This window comes from Panthera onca, chromosome B1 (assembly GCF_046562875.1).
Source record: "Panthera onca isolate mPanOnc1 chromosome B1, mPanOnc1 haplotype 2, whole genome shotgun sequence".
Taxonomy (NCBI): Eukaryota; Metazoa; Chordata; class Mammalia; order Carnivora; family Felidae; genus Panthera; species Panthera onca.
In genome coordinates this window covers 4,844,635-4,870,306 of record NC_138342.1, presented here as the reverse complement: position 1 = coordinate 4,870,306, position 25,672 = coordinate 4,844,635, and the positions used below count along the sequence as shown (strand labels likewise).

The window sequence follows — 25,672 nt, the reverse complement described above, 5'->3', positions numbered from 1 at the left end:
TTGGGTCGGTAGTAACTTGAGGCGACAGGAGTGAGCTAGGTACAGTGCGGCCAGGATTCCAGGCTGCAGGAGCAGAGCGGTTGTGGAGGGGGGAGACAATACAGGGAAGTGCGGGACCGCCGGGGAGGGGGGTGGCTGGTATGTTAAATGCGTGGCAGGAAGTGGCTCGTGAGAGGCAGGACAGCTGAGATCCAACCAGGACAAGCTCGGTGGCTCCTGTCCCTGGGAGCCAGGCGTCACCTGTTCACGAGCGCCCCCTGGTGGTAATGTGGAAGAAGGGCGTGCATCGCCCATGGCCAGGGGAGACGGCCCCCAACACACACACACACACACACACACACACACACACACAATCCCCCGTGGCCAGCAGTAAGTCCCTCTCCTGAGATTCTGACAGCCCCCACCCCAAGACCCACAGCCAGTGCTCGCTGGGGAACCCCCAATGTGTCAGGGTCTGAAGCTCAGGGTATCCCAGAAGCCCTGTCCTCCCTGGGGGTGTCTGGGGTCAGCCTGGGTGCGGCACCCGGAGGGAGTGCCGTGTCGGCCTGGCCTCAAGCCAGCCTTCTCAGTGTTATCCAACTGAGCCCCTGTGACCCCCACGCTGGTCCCCGATTGAGAGCTGAGCCAGGTGAGCCCCCGGGATGTCAGCAGCAGCTCTAGGGGACCCCCACCCTGGACCCGGCGGCTCAGCCCCATGTGGGGCCAGCCTACATGCAGGCAGCTCCCTCCCGGCCCCGGCCCTGCGGTTCCTGGCCCCTCCTCACCACCCCCATCCTAGGGTCCCAGCGTGCCTGTCGCATCACAGAAGCTCTTCCCGTGACCGCGGCAGCACATGACGGATGCACGCCCCTGGACGACACTTGAACCAAAGGCTGCTGGCCCGCACACCACGCCTCCCCCCTGCACCGCGCTGGACCACAGGACAGGGAGGGGACGCCAGGCCTGCTCAGGCTGTGAAAACGTGACAGGCAGTGCTCTGGGACACAGTGCGGTCTATATCCTGCATTTTCTGGTCACCTGGGCCCCTGTGCTGGGCCTTCCCGTCCACGCCGGCCCTGGGCTGAGCCAGCAACAGGGAAACAGGAACTCACATCGGGCCATCTCCCGGGTGGGTGGGCTGTGAGATGTGGCCGGGCCTGGGGGACCCTGCCAGCCCCAGAGGTGTGGAGCTGTGATGTGCCCACCACCCCGGGGGGCCCGATGTAGGGGAGCCACCAGGGAGGCAGGTGCAGCCATGATGGGGGCGGGGGGAGGGGGAGGGTGTGGACCAGCGGCCGAAGCTCTCCCCGCCCCCCCGTGGCGGTCCAGGGAACACCCCTCATCGACAACCTGGGGATGTGTGTGGCTAGGGCCTCGGCCTCGACTGTTTCCACTATCACTTAGGAGACGGGGGGGCTCCAAGTGGACGGCAGGTGTGGTCACAGGTTGTGACCTGGCTGTCGTTTCCTGCCCTGGCCTGTGAGGGCTGAGAGCTCGTGGGCGCTGGAAGAACGGATGGGCCGCTTCCCACACGTTCATCCATCAGGCTCATTACCAGCGAGTTCCCCAGGATGCCAGGCCGGCAGCCGAGGCGCTCCCCGGCGAGGGGGCCACTGCCCCCGGGTTGGGGGTTACCTGTCGCTGCCGTTCCAGGCACATTCAAACTTGTCGAAAATGCAGTCGTTCTCGTACAGGGAACAGAGCTTGCTCCGCAGATAGTCGTGGACCTGGTGAGAGAAGGGGCCGGTGAGTCGGGGCAGGGGGCGCCCCAGCAGTCCTGGTCCCTGCTGCGAGAAGAGTGTCCCTGAGCAGGGAGGGGCTGTGCCCTCTGGGTCCGGATGGCCCCTCCAGCCCCGACTCAGCCCTGCTCATTGAGAAGGACCCACAGCCAGACAGGGGGACAGGGCCGACCCTAGAGGTGTAGCCAGAGGGGACAGTCGCAGTGACAAAGGAAAAGATACCGCAGGGACCAGATCCTGGCTCCACCCCTCCTCCCCCACGCTGTGTGATCCCGGGCAAGTGACTTCACCCCTCTGAGCCTTGGTTTCTTCCGCCTTGAAGTGACAAGAGCACCATACCTCATGGGCTGTGGCGGGACCAACTGTAGGAGGCTGTGTGGTGCAGGGTCATGCTCTCTGAGGATCGGAACAGTCACCCTGAGCACGGATCATGGGAGAAAGGGGAAGGGGAGCTCACACAGGCCTCTCAAACGTGATCTTGGTGCGTGTCACTCGTCCTGTTTTGTGGATGAGGCCCTGACACTCAGAGAGGGTAAGCGACTGGCCCAGAGTCACACAGCTGGTAAGCAGAAGACCAGGACGCTCTTCCAGAGTTAGCTGACACCACAGGAGAGACGGCGATGCCCCTGTGGCCCGGGGCCACCCGACAGCAGCCTCTAAACCCAGAGGGCCTGGTCGGTGCCCGCTCTCTGCCAGGCACGTGGCCCTGCCCTCTGCGTGGGGGGAGGGGAGGGGACAGCGTACCCAAAGCCTGAACTCCTGGCTCTGCCCCTTACCGTGTGACCCGGGAGTCACTTAGCCTCTGTGACCCCCAGGTTTCCCATCTAGGAAGGGGGTCACGGACCCCTCCAAGCAGACAAACGAAGGGCAAACACCGATAGGTATTTGGGACCCTGATTAACTCCGGAGGAACAGACAGAAATACGCGTTCAACTCCTGTTGGGCAATGCCACAGGCCAGGAGACAAGTGTAGGGAGAGGAGGGGGGAGGAGGGAGGGGGAAGAAGACAGGTTCTGTCTGAGAACCTCTTATTCATCTTTAAAAAGATGGGCGCCCCCACCCCCTGCCACCCAGCAGCCTCCAGGGTCCCCAGGCTGAGTGAGGCTCTTCCCTCGGAGCGTCCAGTGCATCTGAGGGTCCTGCCCGGACTTTCTGTGTTTGTGTGGACCCCCTGCTCCCAAGGCTCAGCCCGGTCGTACAAGGTGACTTTCTCGGGCCTCGGCTGAGATGCCCCTCCTCGGAGAGGGCTCCCTCCCTGCCTGCCCACCGGCCCATGGAGCTGGGTCCACGGCCCTTCTGTTCCCACCCCCGCCTGCACTCTTGTGTGATGCCCTCCACACTCCGACGACGTGTGGATGCTCCCCTCCAGCAGGACCCGTCTCCCTGGGGCGCACAGCGGACCATCCAGCTGCCACAGGGGTGGGCAAGAGGCCCCTCGAGGCTGTCCCCTGCGAGCCCCCTGCCCCGGTCCCCCATCCTTCCCGGTACAAAGGCCACAAACAACAGCATCCCTCTCCACACCGCTCGTCGGTCACACCCCACATTCAGTCAGTCCAGAAGCAGAATCCAAAGCGACCTGGAACCCAGCTGCCACTCACCACGTCCTGTGCTGCTCCCTGCCCCAAACCACCGTCTCCCAGCTCACTGCAAATGCCTCCTGACTGCTCCCCGCTTCTGTGCCCCCCCAACCCAGTCTGTCTCCACGGGCAACCCGAGAGACCCCTAAGAAACCAAGCTGGACCATGTCACTCTGCTGCTCAAGACCTTCCAGTGCTCACAAGCCCCCTAGACTCTGCCCCCAATCACCTCTCTGACCTCAGACTCTTCTTCTCTCCCCCTGCTCACTCTGCTCCAGCTGGCTCCCCACCATTTCCTGACCACACGAACCACATGCCTGCCTCAGGGCCTTTGCACTTGCTGTTTCCGCCCCTGGGAGCACCTTCCCTGCCCACCCCCCCCCGCCCCCGACTGATGCCCTCACTTCCATCAGACTCCAGCACCCCTCCTTTCTCTGCCTCAGCTCCTGGTTTGTTTTCTTTGCAGCCTGTGATTATTTCATTTTATTTCATTTGTGTATTTCCTTGGTCTCTGGCCATCCTTCCGGTTGGAATGGATGCCCCTTGAGGCTGCCGTGGGAGCCAAGAGAGGAGGTGGGGGGTGAGGGCACTGGTCTTGTGTGTCTCCAAGACCTGGAGAGAGGGAAGCCTAAGGCAGGGATCACTGGCCCAAGCCTGGGATGGAGCCACTGGGTCAGGGACTCTCGCCCTCCTCCCGTGGCGAGCGTGACGGGTGGGGAACAGCACCTGCCTCCACGGGAACCCGCACGGCCTCATCTGTGCCGAGGCTGGACCCCAGACTGCCTCTGCCGGGAAGCAGGCACGGATGAGGCTGAGCAGAGGACCCCTGACTGTTTGTGGGTCCCCAGGGAGGCCCCCAGTGACAGGCACAAAGGCAGCCCCGGAGGAGCCTGGGAGGCAGGCTGACGAACACACACGTGAGAGGCACCAGGGGCTATGGAGGAGAGAGCGGAGCCAGGGGAGAGACGCGGGAGGGCACGGCTATTTCTCTCAGACAGGTGCCTGCCTCCGGGAGCCTCCGCTCCCAGGGAGCCCCCTGGTCCACAGCCACACCGCACCCAGGGTCGCTGTCGCGCGGGACCCTGGAGGGCAAGGCTGCGGCTGCCACTTCTCCCTGGGGCCCAGGGTCTAGCCAGGCACTGAGCACCTGCCAAATAGGTGTGACCCCTTAGATGCCTGGGGATACACGGTGCCTGGCTTCATGCCGGCCACGGACAGATTCCCAGGGGCTCATGGGCAGCCCCCCCAGGTCTGCACTGTGTGTGCTCCCTGCGCAGTCAGAGCGGCCTCACTGATGCACTCGTCCGAACACACAACACGCACGCACGCACCCACCCCCGCACGCTGTTCTCGCCCGCCCTCTCCTGCAAAGTGAGCGCCTCCTGCCCTCTGGTGGCAGAGCAAGGAAGAGCAGGGGCTCCGGGGAAAGACCGCAATCCCAGGTCTGCGGCTGGCTAGCTCTCTCTCTCTACTCCTGCAGGTCTGCCACTTAACTCAACTTTCTCCAAATACAACCGGATAGAGAGAACTCTGGCCCCAACCCCGTGGGGTCTTACTTAACATCGTGCGAACTTTGTTTTCCACCCCCCGACTCTATCTGGGTGGATCGTAACAGAAAAACAAAAAGTCGTAACTTTCCGGAAGGTGCCCCACGCTCCGGCCTAAGGGCCTGACTTGCGAGGCCCGTGCCGAGGACTGAGAAAGGTAGCACGCTCCCAGTCACCGCCGCACGCGCTCAGGAGGGGTGCTCCCCGGGAGAGGACAGGGCTTCTCCCGCCTTAACTGCAGACGCGGGCTCCAGGACGGGCGACCTCATCCTTCATCATCTGCACCCTCAAACCGGGCCTCGCCTGTCGCTCACCCTTGTCCCTCTGGGCCCCGACGGCAGGAGCCAGCAAGGGGACGGCACCGCCCCCACCCCCGCCTGGAAGGCAGGCCTGGGCCGGGGTGTGTGACTGGGGACAGGCTGCCCGATTTCCTGAGCCTTCATATGGGGCGTATGGAAGCCACCTCTGCGGCGGGGACGCCCCTCCCGGGAGTTCTGGGCACAGGAGGCGGAGGCCGGGGGGGGGGGCGGGGGAGGGCTGCGTCTCCCACCCCTCAGAGGGGCTCCGGAGTTTCTAGGCCGTGGCACCCACCTGATAGGTCTCGATGGGCCTTGCCTCCATGTTAAGGTCCCAGACTTTGACCGTGAGGTAATCCCGGGTGAGCATGTATCGGCCACTGTGGCTGAACTTCACGTCCGACACGGAGGAGATGATTTCGGAGAAGAAGGAGCGGTTGCTGGGGTCCTCGGGCTCTTCGAACACTGTGGAGACAGAGAATCGATTGCCGTCACCGGGCCGCCCGCCCCGCGGATCAGAATAACAGACGACTCTGTTTCTGTCCTGGGCTCTCGCTGTATGGTCATTCATTCACTCATCAAGCCTGAGGCTAAATACCTGTCAGGCTGTGGCCCCGAACCGACCCTTCTGAGGAGGGAAGGGGCAGCTTTCGGAACCACGTTTATTGAGCATTTACTCTCTGAGCCGGATTCTGTGCACAGCCCGTTCCGTGCATCACCTCGTCCAATCCCCTGATAAAACATCTGGTCAGTACCACTATCAGTCCCATTTCATGGCCGGGACAACTGAGGCATGGATGGCTAAAAACCATGCCCGAGGCACTGAGCTAGAAGAAAGTGGCCGAGTGGGGATTTGAACCCAGAGGGACACTGGCTGGGCCGCACTCTGCTGCCACCTACTGGCGTCCTGATGTTCTCACACGTGCTGGGCAGCGTCGGGGAGGAGGCTGGGCCCTGCTTGCAGCCCGGGGCCTCTGCTCACGGTGCACGGGGCACTCACGGCTGAGCCCCGAGGGCAGGCACGTTTTGTCTGGCTGCTACGGGGATCGCGGCTACATCCAATCTCGCTGCCACAGATGGAGCCTGAGTCCCATCAGCTGCCCGCCACCCACCTCCCGGCATCTCAGACAAGGTGCTTCACGCAGGAAGTTGCTTCCCGGGCTCCTGAAGGCGACAGCTTGCCGCCCCTACTGGATGATCCCACTCTGGGACAGAGTGCACAGTGAGCGGCCCCCCAGGCAACGTCCCCTCCCTGCTGCCCCTGAGGATGGGGCCTTCGGGGCACATGGAGGTTCCCACCCAGCAGGACAGGTTCTTCGGGGCTCAGTCTACTGCTGGCTGCCCCACCAGTCTGCCCAGCAACGCCCTCGCTGGCCAATCAGATCCCACAGTGGCCCTGGTGCTGGAGCAGGGTGGGGACCAGGCATTACCCAAGCGTCACCTTAGCTAACCAAGCCAACCAAGCATTATTAGCTCCTTAGGAGCTGGGCCACGGAAGGGCCCGGGATCACGGGGAAGGACAGAGTGGGAGGCCAGCACCTCTTTACCAGCCAGTCTGGAAGGATTTAGACATTTGACAACCTTTCTAGCTGTCCCCACGGACACCGGCTGAGTGGCCACTCTGTCTGCTGGCCCCTGAGTCCCCACACCTGAAACACGGAAGCAGAGAGCTGAGCACATGTCTCTGGAGGCTCACAAGAGTGCCCTCCCTGCCAGCCCCTCCCAGTCCCCAAATCCCATGTGCCACTTCCCAGGTCTGTTCTGGCCCCTTGTCCCCCCATCCGGGACCCCCGATCTCACTCCTGTTCCTGTCTTTCCCAGAAATGCAGCTCTTGCCGAGCTCCTTTCTGCACGGTGGCTGGAAACATTTCATGCCAGCCAGATGCTCTTGCGTCCGATGCATTCATTCATTCTCTCAGACACCCAGTCCACACCGAGCGCCCTCCGTATGCCGGGCACTGAGACCCTGAGATGCCGCAGAGAGCAGTGAGTCTCCTGGAACCAACATTCTCGCAGAGACAGGCAGTAAAACTACATGCTACACCGTCAGGCAGTGATGAGGGCAGGGAAGAAAACTAAAGCAAGGAGACAGATGGATAGGAGCTGGTGATCTGGATGGACAGCACCCAGGGGGAAAGAGCATCTGAGCAGAGATCTGAATGGAGTGAGGCAGAGAACAGTGTAGGTGCTGAGAGAGGAGGACTCCAGGCAGAAGGAACAGCATGTGCAAAGGGCCTGAGACAGGGACAAGTGGAAGGTCACATGGACGGAGAAAGGAGTGAGTGAGGCGCCGTGAGCCAAGGGAAGGAGTCATCCCATAGGCAATGAGGGCAGGAGAAAAGGACGGCAAGGTGAGGTGTGGGTTTCTCCAGGATTCACCTCCCTACAGGGGCAAGGAGACCTCCTGGCACGTCACCTTTAACCTCTAAAACCTCTGAATTCTTATTTTATTTTATCTTATTTATTTTGAGAGAGAGAGCGAGAGAGAGAGAGCATGGGAGGGGCAGAGAGAGAGGGAGAGAGCGAATCCCAAGCAGGCTCCACACTGTCAACACAGAGCCTGATGTGGGGCTTGAACACCCAAACCCTGAGATCGTAACCTGAGCCTGAAACCAAGAGTCAGATGCTTAACCGACTAAGCCACCCAGGCGCCCGTAAAACCTCTGAATTCTGATTCGCGTCTCACATAATCAATGTTTTGTGCCTCTGACACCTTCATTTCTGGCAGGGATAAGCATTTGTAAAATTTCAGCACTTAATTTCCTACTTGGAGTGCCGAGACTGTGTGTCTTCCTTAAATGAACAGGGGTATAAACCTGTATTTGAGAGGAGCAGGGCAGAGGGTTTCAGAGAAGAGCGACCCCAAACAATCAGCAGGGACCTAGGTGTCCCCTCGCCCCCATTCCTCCCCAGGTTCGAGGCAGGAACCCCCTCTTGACTGAATTAGCATTTGTGCCCCGAAGGGTCAGAACAGAAGGGGAGTTATACAGGCATAAAACGGGGTTGGTCTCTTGCACCCCAACTTTGAGGGGGCCCCTTGCACCCCATGCCCACTTTGGAGGTTTCTCCGGCCAATCCCCCAGGGCTGGCTCAGCTCGCTTCACCCCCCTGCCCTGCGCAGGGCGTCTGGCACGTCCTGTGGGGTAGGTGGGTGGGTGGGGCCCCAAGTCAGAGGAGTGTCTACACAGAGCCATGGGCTGTGTCTCCTGCCAGCTTCAAGGAGCAAGACGCCACAAAGGTCAAAAGCTGGGCGGGCGCCCTAATCAATAGTTGAGAACAGAAACACCAAACGGTCCCGTGTAACCTCAGTTCTGGCCACACCGGGCATTTCTGAGGGCTTTCTAAGCACAAAAGGACCAGCGTTACACGTGATCAAGGGGAAGGGACACTGACAGGTCTTACCTAGGAGTTCTTTTTATTTTCCAAACACTTCTGATACCGCTATTCTTTTGTCAAAAGGTCACCGAGTGTCCCTGCCCGCCCCTCCCCCCAACCACGGGCAAGCTGCACATCCCCCAGGGCATGGGTAACAGATAAGGCGGGGAGGGGGGGGGTCTCCCTTCTAACTGATGGAGTCACGAAGGACATTTCACAGTAATTATTGCTGCCACGAGTTTAAAGAAATGCATCCCAGAGCCCCTGTCACTGAGACGGGATGAATCCCACCTCCCCCCCCCCCCCACCCTAATTATGTTCAGGTTGGAGGGCTCTGAATCCCCAGAAATCTCCTGTTTCTTTTGAATGATTTTGCATAATTAAGGCTCTCGTGGTCCTGGCTGGTTCCCTGACAACCACATCCTCCTGTCTGGGTGCCCTACAGCATCGCCACGGTCACACGGTGGGGAGGGGCGAGAAGCACCCCCCCACGCCCCAAAGTGAGATGAAGGGGCCCCCTGAGGATCCCAGCTCTAAGCACCTGTGCACCCAAGGAATGGGAAGGTGAAACCAGAGGTCAGTGCTGGCTTTCCTCTCCAGCCTCATACCCAGCGGACGGTGTTCCTCTCCTTTGTTTAATGTTTATTTATTTTTGAGAGAGAGAGCACAGGTTGGGGAGGCAGAGAGAGAGAGAGAGAGGACGGGATCAGAGGATCTGAAGCGGGCCGACAGCAGCGAGCCTGACACAGGGCTCGAACTCATGAGCTGTGAGATCATGACCTGAGCCAAAGTCGGACGCCCAACCGACTGAGCCACCCAGGCGCCCCACTGATGGTGTTCCACTCTTGCCTAAAGCCCTCTGTGGCTCCCAGTGCCCGCAGGATCAAGATTCAGGCTCCTACAGGTATCAGACAAGCTCCTTCCTCACCCGGCCTTCATGGGCCACCTGCTCCAGCCACCCTCCAGCTGCCTTTCCACCAGGGCCCCAGGGCCTCGAAAAGGGTGAGGCAAGCAAGGTCCCTAGGGTAGCACACTAAGCAACCCCTTCTCAGGGTCACCCTACATGACCTCTTTCGATGCCCTTCCCTGCCATCCCAGGCAACAGAGCACAGCAAAGTTCCGTGCGCCCTCAGGGAAGCCCCTTGACCTGTCCAAGCCCACGTTCCCTCACCTGGAGAACAATGATGTGACCTCCGGAGGTCACCTAACTCAGTGAGGGACTGGAGGAGTTGCTCAGTAAAACTGGGTGGCGATTTTTATGGTAATTTTCCTCACTGTTTTCTCTCCTTGAAATTTCCTTCCCCGTTTTTCGTCCTCGTCTTTCCTATCAACTCTTATACATCCTTCAGAACCCCAACTCAAATTCCCTGTTCTATGCACAGCTTGTCCAGACAGATGCTTTCCAAAGAAATAAACTGCTCACCCTTGCTGCCTGCGCAGCCTGGACTACCCTCCTGTATGGCATCAGCAGGGACGTGCGGTCACTTCATGGGGCTGTGAGCTCTGGGGCCAGGGGTCCTTCCTCTCTGTTATTGGTCATCTGAGTGACCCTGGCCAGCTTGGAGCTTCACTCAGAGCCCAGACCCACTCACAGAGTGGACAGAACCTTCCATGCTGCCTCTTCTCTGTGCCTTTCCTGATGCCTTCCTTCCCCAACCTGATACAATCCCCCCGCCCCTGACCCCCTACTGCCCCGGCCACCACCACCACCAGAAGCTAGAGGGTGTGCCTAGTGGGGAGGAACAGGGAGTCAGTGCAAGACAGTGGGCACAATGGATGCTCACTGATGAAGAGCTGACAATTGTCATTTCCGGTTAATAACCACCCCCTGCCCAGCGCCATTTGATGGACCCCAGTGGACAAAATAAAAGCCAACCCCCATGTGGCCCTGGCCCTGCGTGGTCTGCCCCCACCTCTCTGTCTTTGCACCTGTCAGCCTGCCTCTTCTCTCGCCCGCTGGGGGCCCTCAGCGCCCTTCTGCGGCTTCTCTTCCCAGGCTCAGTCCTTCAGAAACTTCCCCGGCTTCGATGCTGTCATTTCCTTGGCAGGTGGCTTCCCCACACCTCCCATCAGCCCCGCAAGGGCAGGAGCCCGCTCTCCACGCAGAGCCTGCTGTCCTCCCGCGCCCCCCCTTCCCATTCCGCGGGAAGGCTCCACCCCTCCACCGGCAGGCTCCACCCCTCCACCATGCCACGCAGCTCAGAGCACCAGCCCGCCCCTGCGCCCAACCTCACCCCAGTTTATTGTCCACGCAGCAGCCAGAGGGATCCTGTCAGCACACAGCCAGGCCGGGTCGCTCCCTGCTCAAACGCCCTGTGGCTGCTGGCCCTTCAGGGTGAGCCCCAAGCTCTTGCCATGGTCTATAAAGTCCTCTTGCTGTGGTCCCTTCTCTAACCCTGCAGCTCTCTGACCCTCACGCCCACCTGCGCCCTGCGTTTTGCTCCTGCCTTTGCACTGGACGCTCCCTCTGTTGGAGACATTTGCCCTGGCTTTGCCCCCAGATACCTGCAGCCTCCCCAGCAGACGGTGGCTGGATCTGGTCCTTCTACCCCAGATCCATTATCAGGAGTGAGTCCAGCCCCTTTCAATGAATCCGGCTCACCCTCCTTTCCCATGAGCGTCCTTAGTTCTCAAGTTCTGAATCTCTGTGAAGACTGAGAAAGAACACAAGTCCATAGGCATGGGACTATCGGAGCCTCTATCCTAGCTCTACCTAGCTGTGTGACCTTGGGAAAACACCTTAACCTCTCTGTGCCACCCATGTGGTCAACAATAATGGCCCCTAAAGCTGCGTAAGTTCCCTCACGTGGCAAAAGACTCTACAGATGTGACTACGTGAAGGGTCCTGAGCTACCGGGGTTATCCTGGATTCTCCGGGCGGGCCCGCTGTAACCACAGAGTCCTTGAGCGAGAGAAGAAGGTCAAGGCAGAAGGAGGAGATGGGGATGATGGAGCAGAGGGTGGAGGGCCGCACTGTGGAGGTGCAGGAAGGGGCAAGAGCCAAGGGGTACGGTGGCTTCTAGCAGCCAGAGAGGTCAAGGAGACAGATTCTCCCCTGAACTCTCTGGAAGAAATGCAGCCCCACCCGAATTCTAGACCTCTGACCTCCAGAATTGCAAACATATACGTTTGTGTTGTTTTGTGCCACTAAACTTGTGCTGATCTCTTTTTTTTTTTAATTTTTTTAACGTTTATTTATTATTGAGAGACACAGAGCGTGAGCAGAGTAGGGGTAGAGAGAGAGGGGGAGACATAGAATCTGAGGCGGGCTCCAGGCTCCGAGCAGTCAGCACGGAGCCCGACGCGGGGCTCGAACTCACGGACCCGCGAGATCACGACCTGAGCCGAAGTCGGTCGCTCAACCGACTGAGCCCCCCAGGCGCCCCAACTTGTGCCGATTTCTTACCGCAGCACGGGAAACCCACAGGCTCGGCATCCTCATCTGTAAATGAACAGATGAGGGCCTCCGTCGTAGGGGGGCTCAGAGGATTTAATGAGACGTAAACCTAGAACGGCATCCGGTGTGCAGGAAGCATCGGCAAACGTTAGCTGGGCTGTTGCTTCCCCAGCGCATCGCGGGGGTCCCGCGAGGGGCAGCGCCTGACACGATCGCCTGTTCCAGGGACTCCCGTGCCCCAGCGGAGCGCAGACCCTGTGCTGTCAAAAGCAGAAGTAACTGTCTATTTTGAGGCATCGCGGAAGCTGTTTCCATGGTTACCCGGTCATACCGACTAGCAGACAAAAGACTTCCACTGCTTCGGAGAAAGACGTGAGGCTGTGGGCTGGACAGCGGAGTGGCCTGAGGGCCCCAGCGCTGCCCCCGATGGAGGGCACTGCCCCTCCCTGTGCCTTGGTTTCCTCATCTGTCCAATGGCAGAAATAGCCATCCGCTTGTGGTCTGGGCTGCTCTCAGCCAGGGGAGGGAAAATCGCTGTGTCACCTGCTGGGAAGATGACGTCGTGACCCCTCATCTCTAGGGACCACTGTCAGCCATTCCCGAGTTTTGGGCCACAACTGGATGAACGGACAGAAGCGAGATCTAAAGGAAGGGATCTAATCTCTGGGTCACTTTGAAAACAACCATTTATAGGGCGCCTGGGTGGCTCAGTCGGTGGAGCGTCCGAGTCTTGATTTCGGCTCAGGTCACGATCTTGGGGGTTGTGAGTTCGAGACCCGTGTCAGGCTCTGTGCTGACAGTCGAGCCTGCTTGGGACTCTCTCTTTCCCTCTCTCTTTATCCCTCCCCTGTTCTCTCTCTCTCTCACTCTCAAAATAAATAAATAAAAACGTAAAAAAACAAACAAACCAGAATCTATTCCAATAGCAAACCTGTATAAACCAATAATCAAATGCACACACGAGTTTTACTAAGACTTCAAGGAGCAGATATTAAACGAACCGTTCCAGGCAAAGAAAGAGAGTGGCCCAGCTCACTTTCCAAGAGTCGAATAATCTTAGTAAAACTGTGCAAAGAGAGTGTAAGAAAAGACAATTAAAGACCAACATCACGTATGAACATTTAGGCAAAAAAAAAGCATAATTTTTGCCTTCATGCAAAACTGTCTCAGCAAGAGACATGGCCCCCAGGCCACGGGCCACCCAGGCACAGCAGGAGATCACGGCGGTCAGAAGCCACCATGTCCCTCCCTTTGTACCTCGGCCCTACAGAAAACAGCTTTTGGGAACCTCGGTGTGATCTAGGGAGAGGCAGCCCTAAAGTTACGATGTTCACGGGGGCCCTCGGAGAAGAGGCACGAAACACAAATGGAGATGGGCCATGGAAAATAAAGTTCTAGCCCCTGCACTCCTGAGTCTGTGGGCTGATTCACATGCAGGGCATACACCCCCAGGCGTGTGACAGCGACGTGCCCGGAATCCGCACACGTGTGCCTGCGCTCGGGAACCGTACAAGTGACGGCTGCCTAGGGGGGTGGCCGCCCGCTCAGACCCCGGGGGAAGCCAGATGACAAAAGCCAAGGGGGACTGCGACTCCCACCTCCCGCCCGCCGTCATTCAAACAGCGTGGGGTGCCAAAGCTGTCTCCATGCTCCCTAGACACCAGCTCGCCTGGTGACGCACACACATCTCCTGGCTCAGAGTTGAAATCCAAGTTAAAACAGATACACAGACGGATGTAGGGAAGAACATGGTCTCACTTTCTCAGAGCCCAGCACTCAGGGACAATCTCTTGGCATATTTCATTCCCTTGTTTTTTTTGTGTCTTTTTTTTTTTTTTTTGTAAAATAGTCATTATCTTCCTTTCTTGCCCCCACCAAATATTTTAACATAATCATTTCCTCGTGTCATTACAAATCTAACGCCACATTCTAAACGACCGAACCACGGACGGCATCGTCATTCCTCGTCATTTTCTCTGTTGGATGTTTACAATGTTTCCGAATTTGGCCCCTACGAGAAAGGCCGGACCACGAGGCCTCATCCCTCTTCCTTCCCATGGGGCCCATGTGGGCTCAGGCTGGGCCCAGAGGCGGACCCCAGACTCTCCTCTCTTCTCCACCCTCGTTCCGTGCCAGTCTGACCCAGAGTTGCACCCGGGCAAATCTCCAGAGCACCTGCGGCCTGAGCCACACACGGTGGGCATGAGGTGGTCGGGGCCATGCCCTCCAGGGCGCAGAACAATAACCGTTAGGGGGCACCTGGGAATATGGAATGTTACATGGCAAAGGGGAAATCAAGGCCGCCGGCCAGCTGACCTTCAGGTAGGGAGGGCTCCCTAAATTATCCAGGTGGGGACCGATGTAATGACGAGGCTCCTTCAGTGTGCAAGGGGGGCAGGGGAGGCAGTCACGTGATGCAGCATGATTAAGAGCCCGTAGCCGCTGCTGGCTGTGCAGACGGAAGGAGGGGCCACAAGCCAAGCGATGCAGGTGCCCCCAGAAGCTGGAGAAGGGAAGGTATGCCTTTCCCCCGTGGAGCCTCCAGAAGGAACCGGCCTGTCGACACCTTGATTTTCTTGTCTGGTAAGACCCGTGTCAGACTTTTGAACTGCAGAACCCTCGGAGAACAAATCTGCGTTGTTTTAAGCCACGGAGCCTGTGGTCGTCTGTTTTGGCCCTGGGCTGCTCTTCGGGGGCTGGGCACCGTCCACACTCACGCCCTGGGCGTCTTAGCTGGCCCCTGGGCTTCCCATATGTCCATACACTGTTGACTCCACACCTTTATCTGTGGCCGAGCCGCCGCCCCTGACTGCAGACCTCCGGCTGCCTTCCCGACAGCCCTCCCCGGGGCCCAATACGATCTCACACTTACTGGGTCCAAAACCCACCTGTCGGTCCTGTCTCTGCTCCCGGCCGCCCTGCCCCCCACCCCAGTGTCCTCACTGTCCGTCCAGGAAAGGGCCCCACCTTCACCCGCTGCACAAACCAACCCTCGGACGGAGCTGCCGCGGTCCACACCGCACTTGGCAAAGCCCGCCAGCTCAGCCTTCCGAGAACACCCAGGACGGGACCCGTCTCCACACCTTCGTCATCCCCCCCGGGGCCCGCTGCTTCTTCTCAGTGAGCTCCGGGCAGGGCCTCCTCCTGCCCCCGCTTCCACGTTGACCCCTCTGAGGTTTCCTCTTTTCAAACACCTGTCTCGTGACTTCATGCCCGGCCCTCACCCCTCTGCTGCTTTCTCACCTCCCTTAAGACGAAACCGGATCCTTCCCCCGACCCACAGGCGTCCTGAGTCACCCGCCTTGCGTGTCTCCCGGACCTCAGCTCCTGACACCCTTCCCCTTAGTCACCGCCCTCCGACAACGCTGGTGCCCTTCCATCTCGGAGCCTCTGCCCCTGAAGTGTCCCCCTTCTAGAACATTCTCCGCCCAGAGCTTGCATGGCTCACTCCCCGGCACCTCGAGGCGTCTGTTCCGTTGTAACTTCCGGTGAGATGACCTCCCTGCGCCCTGCTCTTTGGGGGCTGTTGCTGATGTCTCTTACTACCTCCTGCCATTACACCATCTGGTGGTGAGTTCGTCTGTTTGCTGGTTCCTGCCGTGCCGTCACAGCGGGACGTGTGTGCAGCATAGCAGGTGGTGTCCCCAGGTCTGCTCAGAGACACACATCTGCTGTCCCCCCCCGACCTGCGCTGGCCACTCAGCCCCCAGGAGGAGGAAGGCTCAGCGCCGGGGAGAAGGTGTTCCTGGGGCCGAGTGTCTGCGGGGCGTGGACGTGCTCGGAGAACAGCAGTGTGGCAAGACGTAGGGACCCAGCCTGGCCAAGGCGTGGCAAGGGGCCACCCTCTCCGGCTCCTCTGGGAAACCAGGCTCCCGAGGGGAAGAGGTGACCCAGTCCCTCCTAACAGAGCTCTAATGAAACCACCTCCAGGGGCTTACTGGTCACTCACTCTTTCACTCACTCACTCACTCATTCACTCATTCATTCATTTATTCATCCATTCACTTATTCATTCATTCATTCATTCATCCACTCAACAAGTATTTATTCCCAGACACTGTTGAGGTAAATACAGAGATGAACCAAAGTCCCCACCCTCCTGACTGGGGTCTTGCCCGTCCCTGCCCCTCTGCTACCACTGCAAGGCCACCCAGGGAGGATACCATGGCCTGACCCCCTGATCCTCTCTGCCTTTAGGGGCCTCTGGGGAACCCAGCACCAAGCGGGCCAGGCTGGAGGTGAGAGCACCAGCCAGGGCATCTCAGGGTCCTGGGTTCAGGTCCTGCCCTGCCGCTTTTCACTTCGGGTGACCTTGGGTCCATCCCTGGAGCCTCAGCTCCCTCCTCTGTGCTGGACTCCTTCAGAGCTCCTGTAAAGACGAGATGATGTGGGTAGACAGCTGTCTGGGTGCCTGGCTCAGAGTATCCAAGGAGTGTGAGCCACTGTGTGGTCCTGGTGGTTGTCACATCGTGCTCCTCGGACCTTGTTCAGCCCCGGACCCCCATGGCACCCCCCCTGGCATCCCCCTGGCATCCCCCCTGGCATCCCCCCCGGCTGGCCCTGTCAGGGTTCCAGCATGAGGAAGTGACCTTGTGGAGCACACAGGCTGCTGGGGTAGACGGCCCAGCACACAGAAAGTTCTGCAGGCTGTGGCTAGTCTGTGAAAGGGAAGCTTTGGGAGCTCTGGGGACACAGAGAAGGGGCCTGAACCAATGTGGGGGGGTCAGCGAAGGCTTCCCAGAGGAGGTGCCAGCTGAGTAGGGTCCCACCTTAGCTTCTGGCTCCCAGCTCGCTCCCCGACCCTGGTTTCAGCTGCCCGGCCCCTGGAAGCTGGGCAGCCCCAGCCTGTGCAGGGACTTGGAGGGCGGTGGGGGGCGGGGGGCAAAACCAGGCTCCCCCTGCCAGCGGCACAACAGCAGCACGGAGCCCATGGGCCCCCAGCCCGCACCGTTCCCACCTGCCCCGGGCACAGCACCAGGACGGGTGCTGCCCCGCCGCCCCCACTGCCCACCGGGTTCCCGGGGGGGAACGGGCACTTACGTTTGGAGTGCTTGTCACACAGGGCGGCCGCACGCATGTCACAGAGACGCAGGGAGCCCTTGCTGCTGCTGTAGACGAAGAGGTTGCAGTGGTGGGGGTGGAACTCAGACGCCGTGATCACCTCCGTGAGGTCCTCCATGTTGGCGGGCTTGATGTCCACGATGTCTGGCCCCATCAAGGAGAGGCCAGAGAAGGGAGGGGACCGCCGCCGCCCTGCCTTCCCACGTGCCCCGCATCTGAGCGGCCTCCCCCTTCCCGAGACCCCTGGACGAAGCCCCGGCCCCAGACAGCCTCTGAGCTGCACACCTGCACGTCCGACCGCCCGCCGGCTGCCTTTCTGGGTGCCGTCCACTGTCCCTGCAGGCTGGACCCGCTGCCTCCCACCCGACCTGTGCCCTGTCCCCAGCCAGCACCCACCAGCCCGCCCGGCCTCCCCTCCATCCCCTACACCGGGTGCCCAGGAGAAGGCAGGGTGCGTTTGAGGGCCTAGTACGTGCAGGGCTCTTGCTGCGCAATGGCAGTGCTCCCGCTACTCAGTGCTCCCGGCGCCTGGAGCTGGGGGTGCGGCACCTTTTGGCTCCCCTCCCCCACCCCCGCAGCCGCTCCCCTTCTGTCCACAGCATCAAGGTTCTCCTTTGGGGAAAAGGCTCTCTCCTTGCTGGGTTCCCACCACTGATCTGTGTCGTCTCCACTCACTATCACCATGAGGGACAAGCACATGGCCTTAGAGGGGCCGACGGAGGGACTCCATGACCCTTGGATGACTAGATACGGGAGCCAATGCATCCATTTTCTGTCTAGGACCAAGAACTCTGTTGCTTGCAAAGGAAATACCCCTGACTGATACTCTGGAGCCCAGAGAGGGTGAGCAACTTGTCCAGGATGGCTCAGCAGCGAGGGGTAAGGCTGAGTTTCCATCCACTCCTCGTGGCCTACAATAGCAAATCCGAACCCCTTGGTGTAGCATTCAAGGCCTGGCACTCCCACCCCCCCCTCCACCACCCTCTATCTCTTCAGTTTCAGATCCCACTAGTCGCTCGGCCCTAAAGGTACTTTCCTCTCTGACAGCGATACCCTGGTCTCTGACTCCCCAGCCCTGTGCGGGGCTCTGCCCAGGCCGTTCCCTTTGGCTGAAATGCCCTCCCCTCCCCCTGCATCTGTGTGTGGGCCCTGGAATCAGAGTCTGGGGTTTGAGTCCCAGCTCTGCCACCTGTTGCCTGTGCAATCAAGGGGGAAGTTCCTTAGCTCTTCGTGCCTCGGTTTCCTCTTCTGTAAAATGGATCGACAGGGCTAACACAGTCTTGCTGTGAAAATCAGAAGCGGCAAATCCCCTTGCTCACTGTTTTATACATCACAGAGCTCAGTGAATATCAGCTGCCATTATTATTTTTTATTGTCTGGAAAGAATGGGATGGAAACTCTGAGACGCCTCCTGCCATCAGCTCTCCCTGCCCCTCCTGCCAAAGCCTCAATAAAAGAGACATTTCCTGACTTGTGTAAACACGAGAGTTCATAAAACGTCCGAAAGAATGCTGAATCTGCGTGACCAGAGGCACCGAGGAGGGTGTGTGTGCTCACAATATTGTGTGCTCAAATATTGCTTCAGGAAGCCCATCATCAACCAGACGCAGAATCGCATAAAAATATCGAGAGGAGGGAAAAGGAGCCTGAGCTGCGAAAAACTGCGGTTTTCTCATACAATAAGCAGCAGAGATTAAATCACAGAAAATGAGACTGAACCGTAAGAGAGAAAAAGCCAAGACTAAATTCTCTCTGCAGAACTCGGGCCACAAACATCAAAGGAGGGACACCAAAGTGGCCAGGGCTCCAAGGAACGCCGGCCAGCCTGGAGTCCCGGTGGGGTCACTCATCAGGGGACACGTGTTTACTCCGCGTTTCACGGAGAGATGACTTCCGGGGGAATAGGACTCAGTGGGATATGGTGAAATACCTTGCCAGTTTCGGCTTCCCGTCAGAGCGGGGGGAGGGGGAGGGGACGGGGGAACCTGTCCATCCGCCCGATGGCACTCTGCACAGCCGGCTCCCTTATCGCTTTCCCGAAGGATGGAGGGCAGAAGTGACAGGTGCCATGCGTCATTCCCAGGCTGGAGCTCTGAGAGCCAGCACGCGGTGTGCATGACACTTTCCCATCTGCTGTGGGACCCGCGCCTCAGGTCACCTGCCATGAAATCCCCCTCGGCTGTTCCAAGCCTCAGAGACTTTCAGATCACCTGTCCCTGCACACAACCCACCCTCCTGACCCCCTCAGTGTCCAAACCCAATTCACTTTCCCACCTCGAGATGTTCTAGAACACACCTCAATGGAAGAGGAGCAGAGGCGTGACGTCCGAACCCCGGACGTGGATGGCTCTGCCTCCACAACGACCAAAACTCTGACGCACGCAACGACCCCTGTCGCCCAGTTTACGACTGTCGTTCATTGTGAGTCACGGCATGAGCTCAGAAGCCGTCCGCCCACATTCACCAGATGTCTGGCTCATGGAGACCGAGGCTGGTGTTTATGAGACTTTTCACAGAGACGGACGGCCAGGCTGGGAAGCTGTGCGCACTGGTGTCCAGAAAGCGCAGTGGGAGGGCCCAGAAGCCTCCTCTCCCGGCCCCCGCGTGCCGCTCCCAGACTCACGCGGGGCTCAAGGCCAAGCAAATGGGTGTGGCCTCTTTGCTGGATTCCAGAGTGCACGCTTCCCGTGACCCCATCGTGCTTAACCACTCGTGACAGCCTCATGACAACAGTCGTTAGAAACAGGTACGAGGCGTGATGGCTTTTAGAAGTACACGGGGGCACAATCAGGTCTGCAGCGAACAGGCCTGAACCAGGTGACACAGAGCCGGCCGAGGGTGATGCGCGGGGACCAAGGGTCCTGTGTGTGGGCTCGGGAGACAGAGCCTCCAATGCCTGGGTCCCACTGACAGCCCAGGACCACAGCCCAGGACTTACAGCCCAAGCATCACTCCGGAAATCTCTTGCTGTTTCAAACAAAGGGCTCTGGATACAGTGGGTGCCAGGGAAAGACGGACGTGAAACACATTCCCGCACGACCCGGGCGGAGGAAGACCAAGCCATAGTGGCAGCGAATGTGCTGGGGCCCCCGCAGGGCAAGGGGTCCTTGAGGCCGGGCAGGGGGTCCCGCACCTCTGCATCCCATGGCCAGAGCCATGCCTGCATGTCAAGGACAGCACGGCATCCTTCGGGGCATGGCCACCCAGCCTGATCCCCTGCGATCAGCCTCTCCAAGACCTCCTGCTGAGCCCGCCACAGGACCCGCCCTGCACCTGCTACCTGGCTCCTCCCAGGTGCAGGCGGGTGTGTGAAAGGATTAATTGCCGAGTGGGGCTGTCACCGTGGAACTCCTTCATCACATCACAAAGCCGGGCCTGAACTATACCCCGAACGGAACGCACAGCGCAAACGCTCCTCCTTGACTCACGCCCATGTGGCCTTGTGCACGTGGACTGTGAGACATTTGGTCCAAACGTGACCTGATGTGGGGGCTTTGACTCTGGCAGGCCCCGTGCTGGGTCAGAAGCCGGGGGCCCCGGGCTGAGCATCCGGTCTCAGCTCTCTCTCGGATGCTCAGGGCCGCACGCAAACGTCATTTACACTCCTCAAGCCTCAGCGTCCCCCATTTGCGAAACGAGGGGTTGGGCGTGATCCCGGAGCACCCTCTCATTTGGAGGACTGACCCCCAGGTGGCCTCTCCCCCATTCCACGGGCAGCTGCATGAATCCCACACGTACGCGGCGCCTCACGAGGTTTATGGCAAACTGGCCTCCCTGGGGAACGAGCATAATTAGACTCATCGGCAAGCCCCTCCCCCTGGCAAAGCCGGATGAATTATTCATGTTGTTTTCCATATACCTGTGCTCCAACTGTGTGATGGGCGTGCATTTAAACTCCAGTCACACCTTGGCAACTAAGTTTGCTGACCAGGTAGGTGGAGAGAGGAGCAGGTCATGGAGGGAGGAGGAGGAGGAGGAGGAGGAAGAAGAGGGAAGGTGAACCTGCTCGATGCCACACCCTGCAACTGAGCACCAGGTACTTTTCCAGGAAGGCGTGAGGCCACCAGGGGCTGGGAGAGGCAGGAGGGAGCCTCCAGAGGGAGCACAGCCCTCCCAGCACCTTGACTGCAAACTTCTGGCCTCGAGAACCGAGAGTAGATTTCTGTTGTAAGCCCTACCCCACCCCCACCCCGCCAGTTTGTGGAAATTTGTTCTGACATCCACGGGAAAGTTATGCTTCCCGGGAGCTGGGGAGCAGTGGCCCGGCCATTGCACGAGTACCACAGACATCTCGTCGTGCGTATTTGTTCACTGCCCAGCTGCCCAGCGAGGGCAGGGCCCTGTCTGGATCGCTGCTGCACCTTCGGTGCCTAGAGGAGTGCCCGGCACATGGCAGGTGCCCGGGGAACAGCCGCTGGAGTCAATGAACCAACCAGCCCGTCTCAGGCCCCTCCAATCTAGGCTGGGGGTGGGTACAGGAAGTGTCAAACCCTCTCAAGGGGAAGAAGCCCTTCACGTGGAGATGAACAGTAGGGCTCAGGGAGACTCCAGGCCAGGGGAGTGGTGGTGGCGGGGTCCTTTAAGGAGGGGACTGGCACAGGGCACCTGGGTGGCTCAGTCGGTTGAGCATCTGACTTCGGCTCAGGTCACGATCTCATGGTTTGGGAGTTCAAGCCCAGGTCAGGTTCTGTGCTGACAGCTCAGAGCCTGGAACCTGCTTTGGATTCTGTGTCTCCCTCTCTCTCTGCCCCTCCGCTGCTCGTGCTCTGTCTCTCTCTCTCACAGAAATAAATAACTCCAGCCCAGCTTCACATCTGTGTCCTGCTCAAACCTCTCCACCGGTGAATGGGGTGTACCCCAGCCCGTGGACGAGGAAATAGAGGCTCAGCAAGGAAGAGCCACTCTCTGGGGACTCGGCAGAGGCGGGGGGCGGGCAGCCTGGGACTGAGTCGGATTCCAGAGCTGGCAATACACCCACTGTGTGATGGGGCAAAGCAGAGCAGGGGTGAGAAGCATAAACCCTGGCCCCTGACCGCCTGGGTGGGCATGGAGGGGCCAGTGCCCCCTGGAGGAGGAGGTCTCTGGCTCCTCGAAGCCTTTGGCTCCTGCCTCCATGTCATACGATGAATCCCTCTTCCTTCAGGGCCCAAGTGTGAGTGGGTGTGTTGCTCTAGATCCAGGGCAGGCAAATGTCTGTAAGAGGCCAGACAGTAAACATTTTAGGGATAGGAGCCATAAGATCTCACCTCGATACTCAACCCTCCTGCTCTATCGGGGTCACAGACAGCATGTAAATGAATGGGAGTGGCTGAGAGCCCATAAAACTTTATGAACGGGTGGATTTGGCCCCCAGGGCTGTTCTCTGCTGGCCCAGGGCCAAGAAGAAGGACCGCGATCTTGCTTTTGTAGCAGGAACCTTCCCTCTTGACCCCCACACAAGACCAGTGTGTAAAACAGCCTCACTGGCCTGGCTCCTCCCCCAGCATGAGGATGTCCTCCGGCGCCTGGCACAGCCCTGTGAGCTCTGGCCCTTGCCTGGGGGGTGTCAGCGGAGCTCAGAAAACAGGCCCGTTTGTCCCGCCCTACAGCAGTCTGTAGCTCTTATTGCCAAGGACACCGGCATCTAATCCAGGCAGGCCTTCTGCTGAGTCATCGGGTTTGCAGAGATTTTTATAGAAACTCCTTTATCTCCTGCTGCCAAAGGCACGGTCTGATGGCCTGAAGCCAGGCAGGGTCACATCAGCGTGGAGAACCGTTTGCCAGCCCTCAGTGCCCGGAGCTGCAACGCCAGGAGGCCCCACACAGAGAGCCTCTGACATGTCGGGGAGAAGGTCACTCCACCTCCAGTGGCCCTCCTTCTTCCGATCTTTGTCTCTCCCACCTGTGCAGGGTGTGGGCACAGGCACAAAGCGCCACACTCCTCCACCGGCCATAAGATGAGTCCGGCACACGAAATGAATAAACGTCACTGATTTGTTTGAGAAGGAGCTCAAGGGAGAAACGGATATGAAAACCATCCCATCAATATCAGAGAAGGACACAAATATTCACTAATATCAGGACAGGCTTCGGTGGCAAGGTCACAAAAAATGGCTCTATGAAGACGCAGCAACTAACTGAGCTTGGAGACACTGTCACAGCCTCAGAGAGCTGTGGAGGGCAGCCCCCGGCCCTGCACCCACGGGCCAGGCACCTCGCATCCCTGTGGGAAAGACCGCCCACCCTCCACTCCCACGAAGCAGGCCAGGGCAGGGAGTGGCTTGTGCAGGGCCACGTGTGGAGCATGGGTCAGCGGGAACAGAGTCCTGGCTTCCTAGCTCCCAGGCGGTGCTTCTCCCCGTGTGCCCTCTGTTCTGGACTAAGTGCATCCCCACCCAATACACAACCGCAGGGCCCTGCTGCCGGGGCACACTGGACTGGCCCGTGCCCCTGCAAGGTGGGTGCCAACAGTGTGGGTGGGGGAGTTCAGTAATGAGAAAGATGCAGCCTTGGGCTCCATTGATTTAACTGAGCAAAGCATGGTTTATCTAGATGTCTCTGCGGGAACAGGCAATCAGGATGGGGGAGGCGGTTCCCATGGTGACTGAGCAGCTAGCGAGTGAGGACAGAGGCAGTTCTGCCAAGGACCACTCCACGAGAAGCCTCCCCGACAGGCTCTCCGGGGACACTGGGTGTGCAGGTGCCCCAGAAGGCCTCCTGCACACGGACACAGTCCTGTTGGGGCACAGCCAGCAGAGTTGCTTTTTTCAGAAGATTTGCTCCAAGAGATGCCCTAGCTACAAAGATGAGCCATAAGCACTCTGGCCAAACCACGTCACATCCTGTACGAGGTTCCTGGCAACCTTTGCCTCTGTATGAATTTGCTCGGGCTGCCACAGCGGATGTCATAGATGAGTGGCTTAAACAATCGTTATTCTCCCCCAGTCCTAGAGGCTGGAAGTTCAAGATTGAGGTGTCAGGAGGTGGGTTTCGTTGAGGCCTCTCTCCTTGGCATGTAGGTGACCATCTCCCTGGGTCCTCACCTGACCTTCCCTCTGTGCGGTCCTAACCTCCTCTTGTTATAAGAACACCAGTCATATGAGATTAAGACCCACCCTAGCAGACTTGTTTTGCTTTAATCACCCATTTAAGGACCAAATGCAATCCCATTATGAAGTCCCGGGGTTAAGATTTAGGACATCAACATATGTATTTTGGTGGGACACAATTCAGCCCATGACAGCCTCTTCCCTTCTCTTCTTGGAAACTTACTGTGATGGTGTGATTCTGCTCAGAGAGAAGAGCCTGATCGCCAGAGCCATACAGGGCCATGGAGAGAGGGGGATTCTGGGTAAACGTTCACTGTACAAGCCCACTGAAACCCTTATAGGTCTTCTCCATGTGTTGAGCCAGTCTGCACACTTCTACCACAAGCCAGCTTATGTCCTTCCCAAGTACTTGGACAGGGAGAGAGCACTCAGTTCTGAGTCACAAAGACTGGGACTTGACAGGCCAGCTCCACCGTAAACAGCTGTGTGACCTCCAGAAACTTTCTCAACCTCTCTGCACCCTGCTTTTCTCATCTGTAGAATGCACTGATAAAATCTGTTTTGCAGGGCTACGATGAAGATTTAATGAGATGACGTAAGTCAAAGGCCCTAGCAATTAAAATAAAATGAACAAAATAAAGTGATGTGGAGATACGTGTGTTTTTTTTTAAAGGCCCCAGCGCAAGGTTAGTACCTTTAGCAATAATTAAAGTTTATCAAATCAGAATCAGAGGCTTTCTCTTTTCTGGAAAAACACAAAATTAAGCTGGTTGCCAGACGTGCAATAATGACCCCCCCCCCAAGAAAACAAGGACTTGGGGGTCTGTGCTGAATTGCATGCCTTGGTTCCTAAGAGCTGAGACAGAAACCCTAGGCAAGACAGTGCTGGGACACACACCCGGGTGGCTAAGAAAGGGCAAACTGGAGCCCATCCTGACCTCCTCTCCCAGGGCTTCTAACCCAGCAGTGACACCAGAGAGGCCCATGATACTCCCCCAGGAGAGACACACAGGGTGTACGGGATAGGATTTTTGGCAAGGCCCTGAGCTGGTGTGGAGATTCAGGGAGCCAAAGGCATCAAGCCGAGGACTGAGAAGAGTAGGATCATCCGGGGGAAAGCGGGGGAGTTCCACATGAGACAGAGGCGTAAGGCTGAGGAGCTGTGACACGGCAGCCAGCTGGAGCCCCAATGGGGGGAGAGGGTGGGAGACGGGGCTCCAGACTGTGGTCAAGGGGGTTTTAATCAGGAGCGTGTCACAGAAATGCCATGGAGGCCTTTCAGGAAGGATCAGAAGCACGGCAGAGTCTCACGTCCCCACGATTAGAGGGTATGTTAGAAACCTCCAGCTGTTGGGACACCTGGCTGGCTCAGTGGTTTAAGTGTCCAGCTCTTGATTTCGAGTCAGGTCATGATCTCATGATTCGTGAGTTCAAGCCCCGCATCGGGCTCTGTGCTGACAGCGTGGAGCTTGCTTGGGGTTCCCTCTCTCTCTCTCTCTGCTCCTCTCTCTCTCTCTCTCTCTCTCAAAAATAAATAAACTTAAAATAAAAAGAAACTACAGCTATGGCCTGTGCACTCAGCCACCTGTGTCACCTCTGCCACCAAGCAACCCCTACTCTGTCCTGCAGTGCGGTGAAAAGCACCTGCTCTCCCTTAGGATCTAAGAAAAGAG

At 58.6% G+C, this 25,672-nt stretch overlaps 1 protein-coding gene across 2 annotated transcripts in view; it reads right to left on the bottom strand.

Moving 5' to 3' along the window:
* PPP2R2C (protein phosphatase 2 regulatory subunit Bgamma) overlaps window positions 1-25,672 on the bottom strand; it is a 138,404-nt gene that overhangs the window by 9,876 nt on the left and 102,856 nt on the right. For both annotated transcript variants that reach the window (XM_060655477.3, XM_060655476.3), the window contains exons 6-8: window positions 16,951-17,115; window positions 5,434-5,603; window positions 1,615-1,706 (exon numbers count right to left, since the gene is read on the bottom strand). In XM_060655477.3, the coding sequence (XP_060511460.1) occupies window positions 1,615-1,706; window positions 5,434-5,603; window positions 16,951-17,115 (427 nt within the window). The remainder of the gene's footprint in view (window positions 1-1,614; window positions 1,707-5,433; window positions 5,604-16,950; window positions 17,116-25,672) is intronic.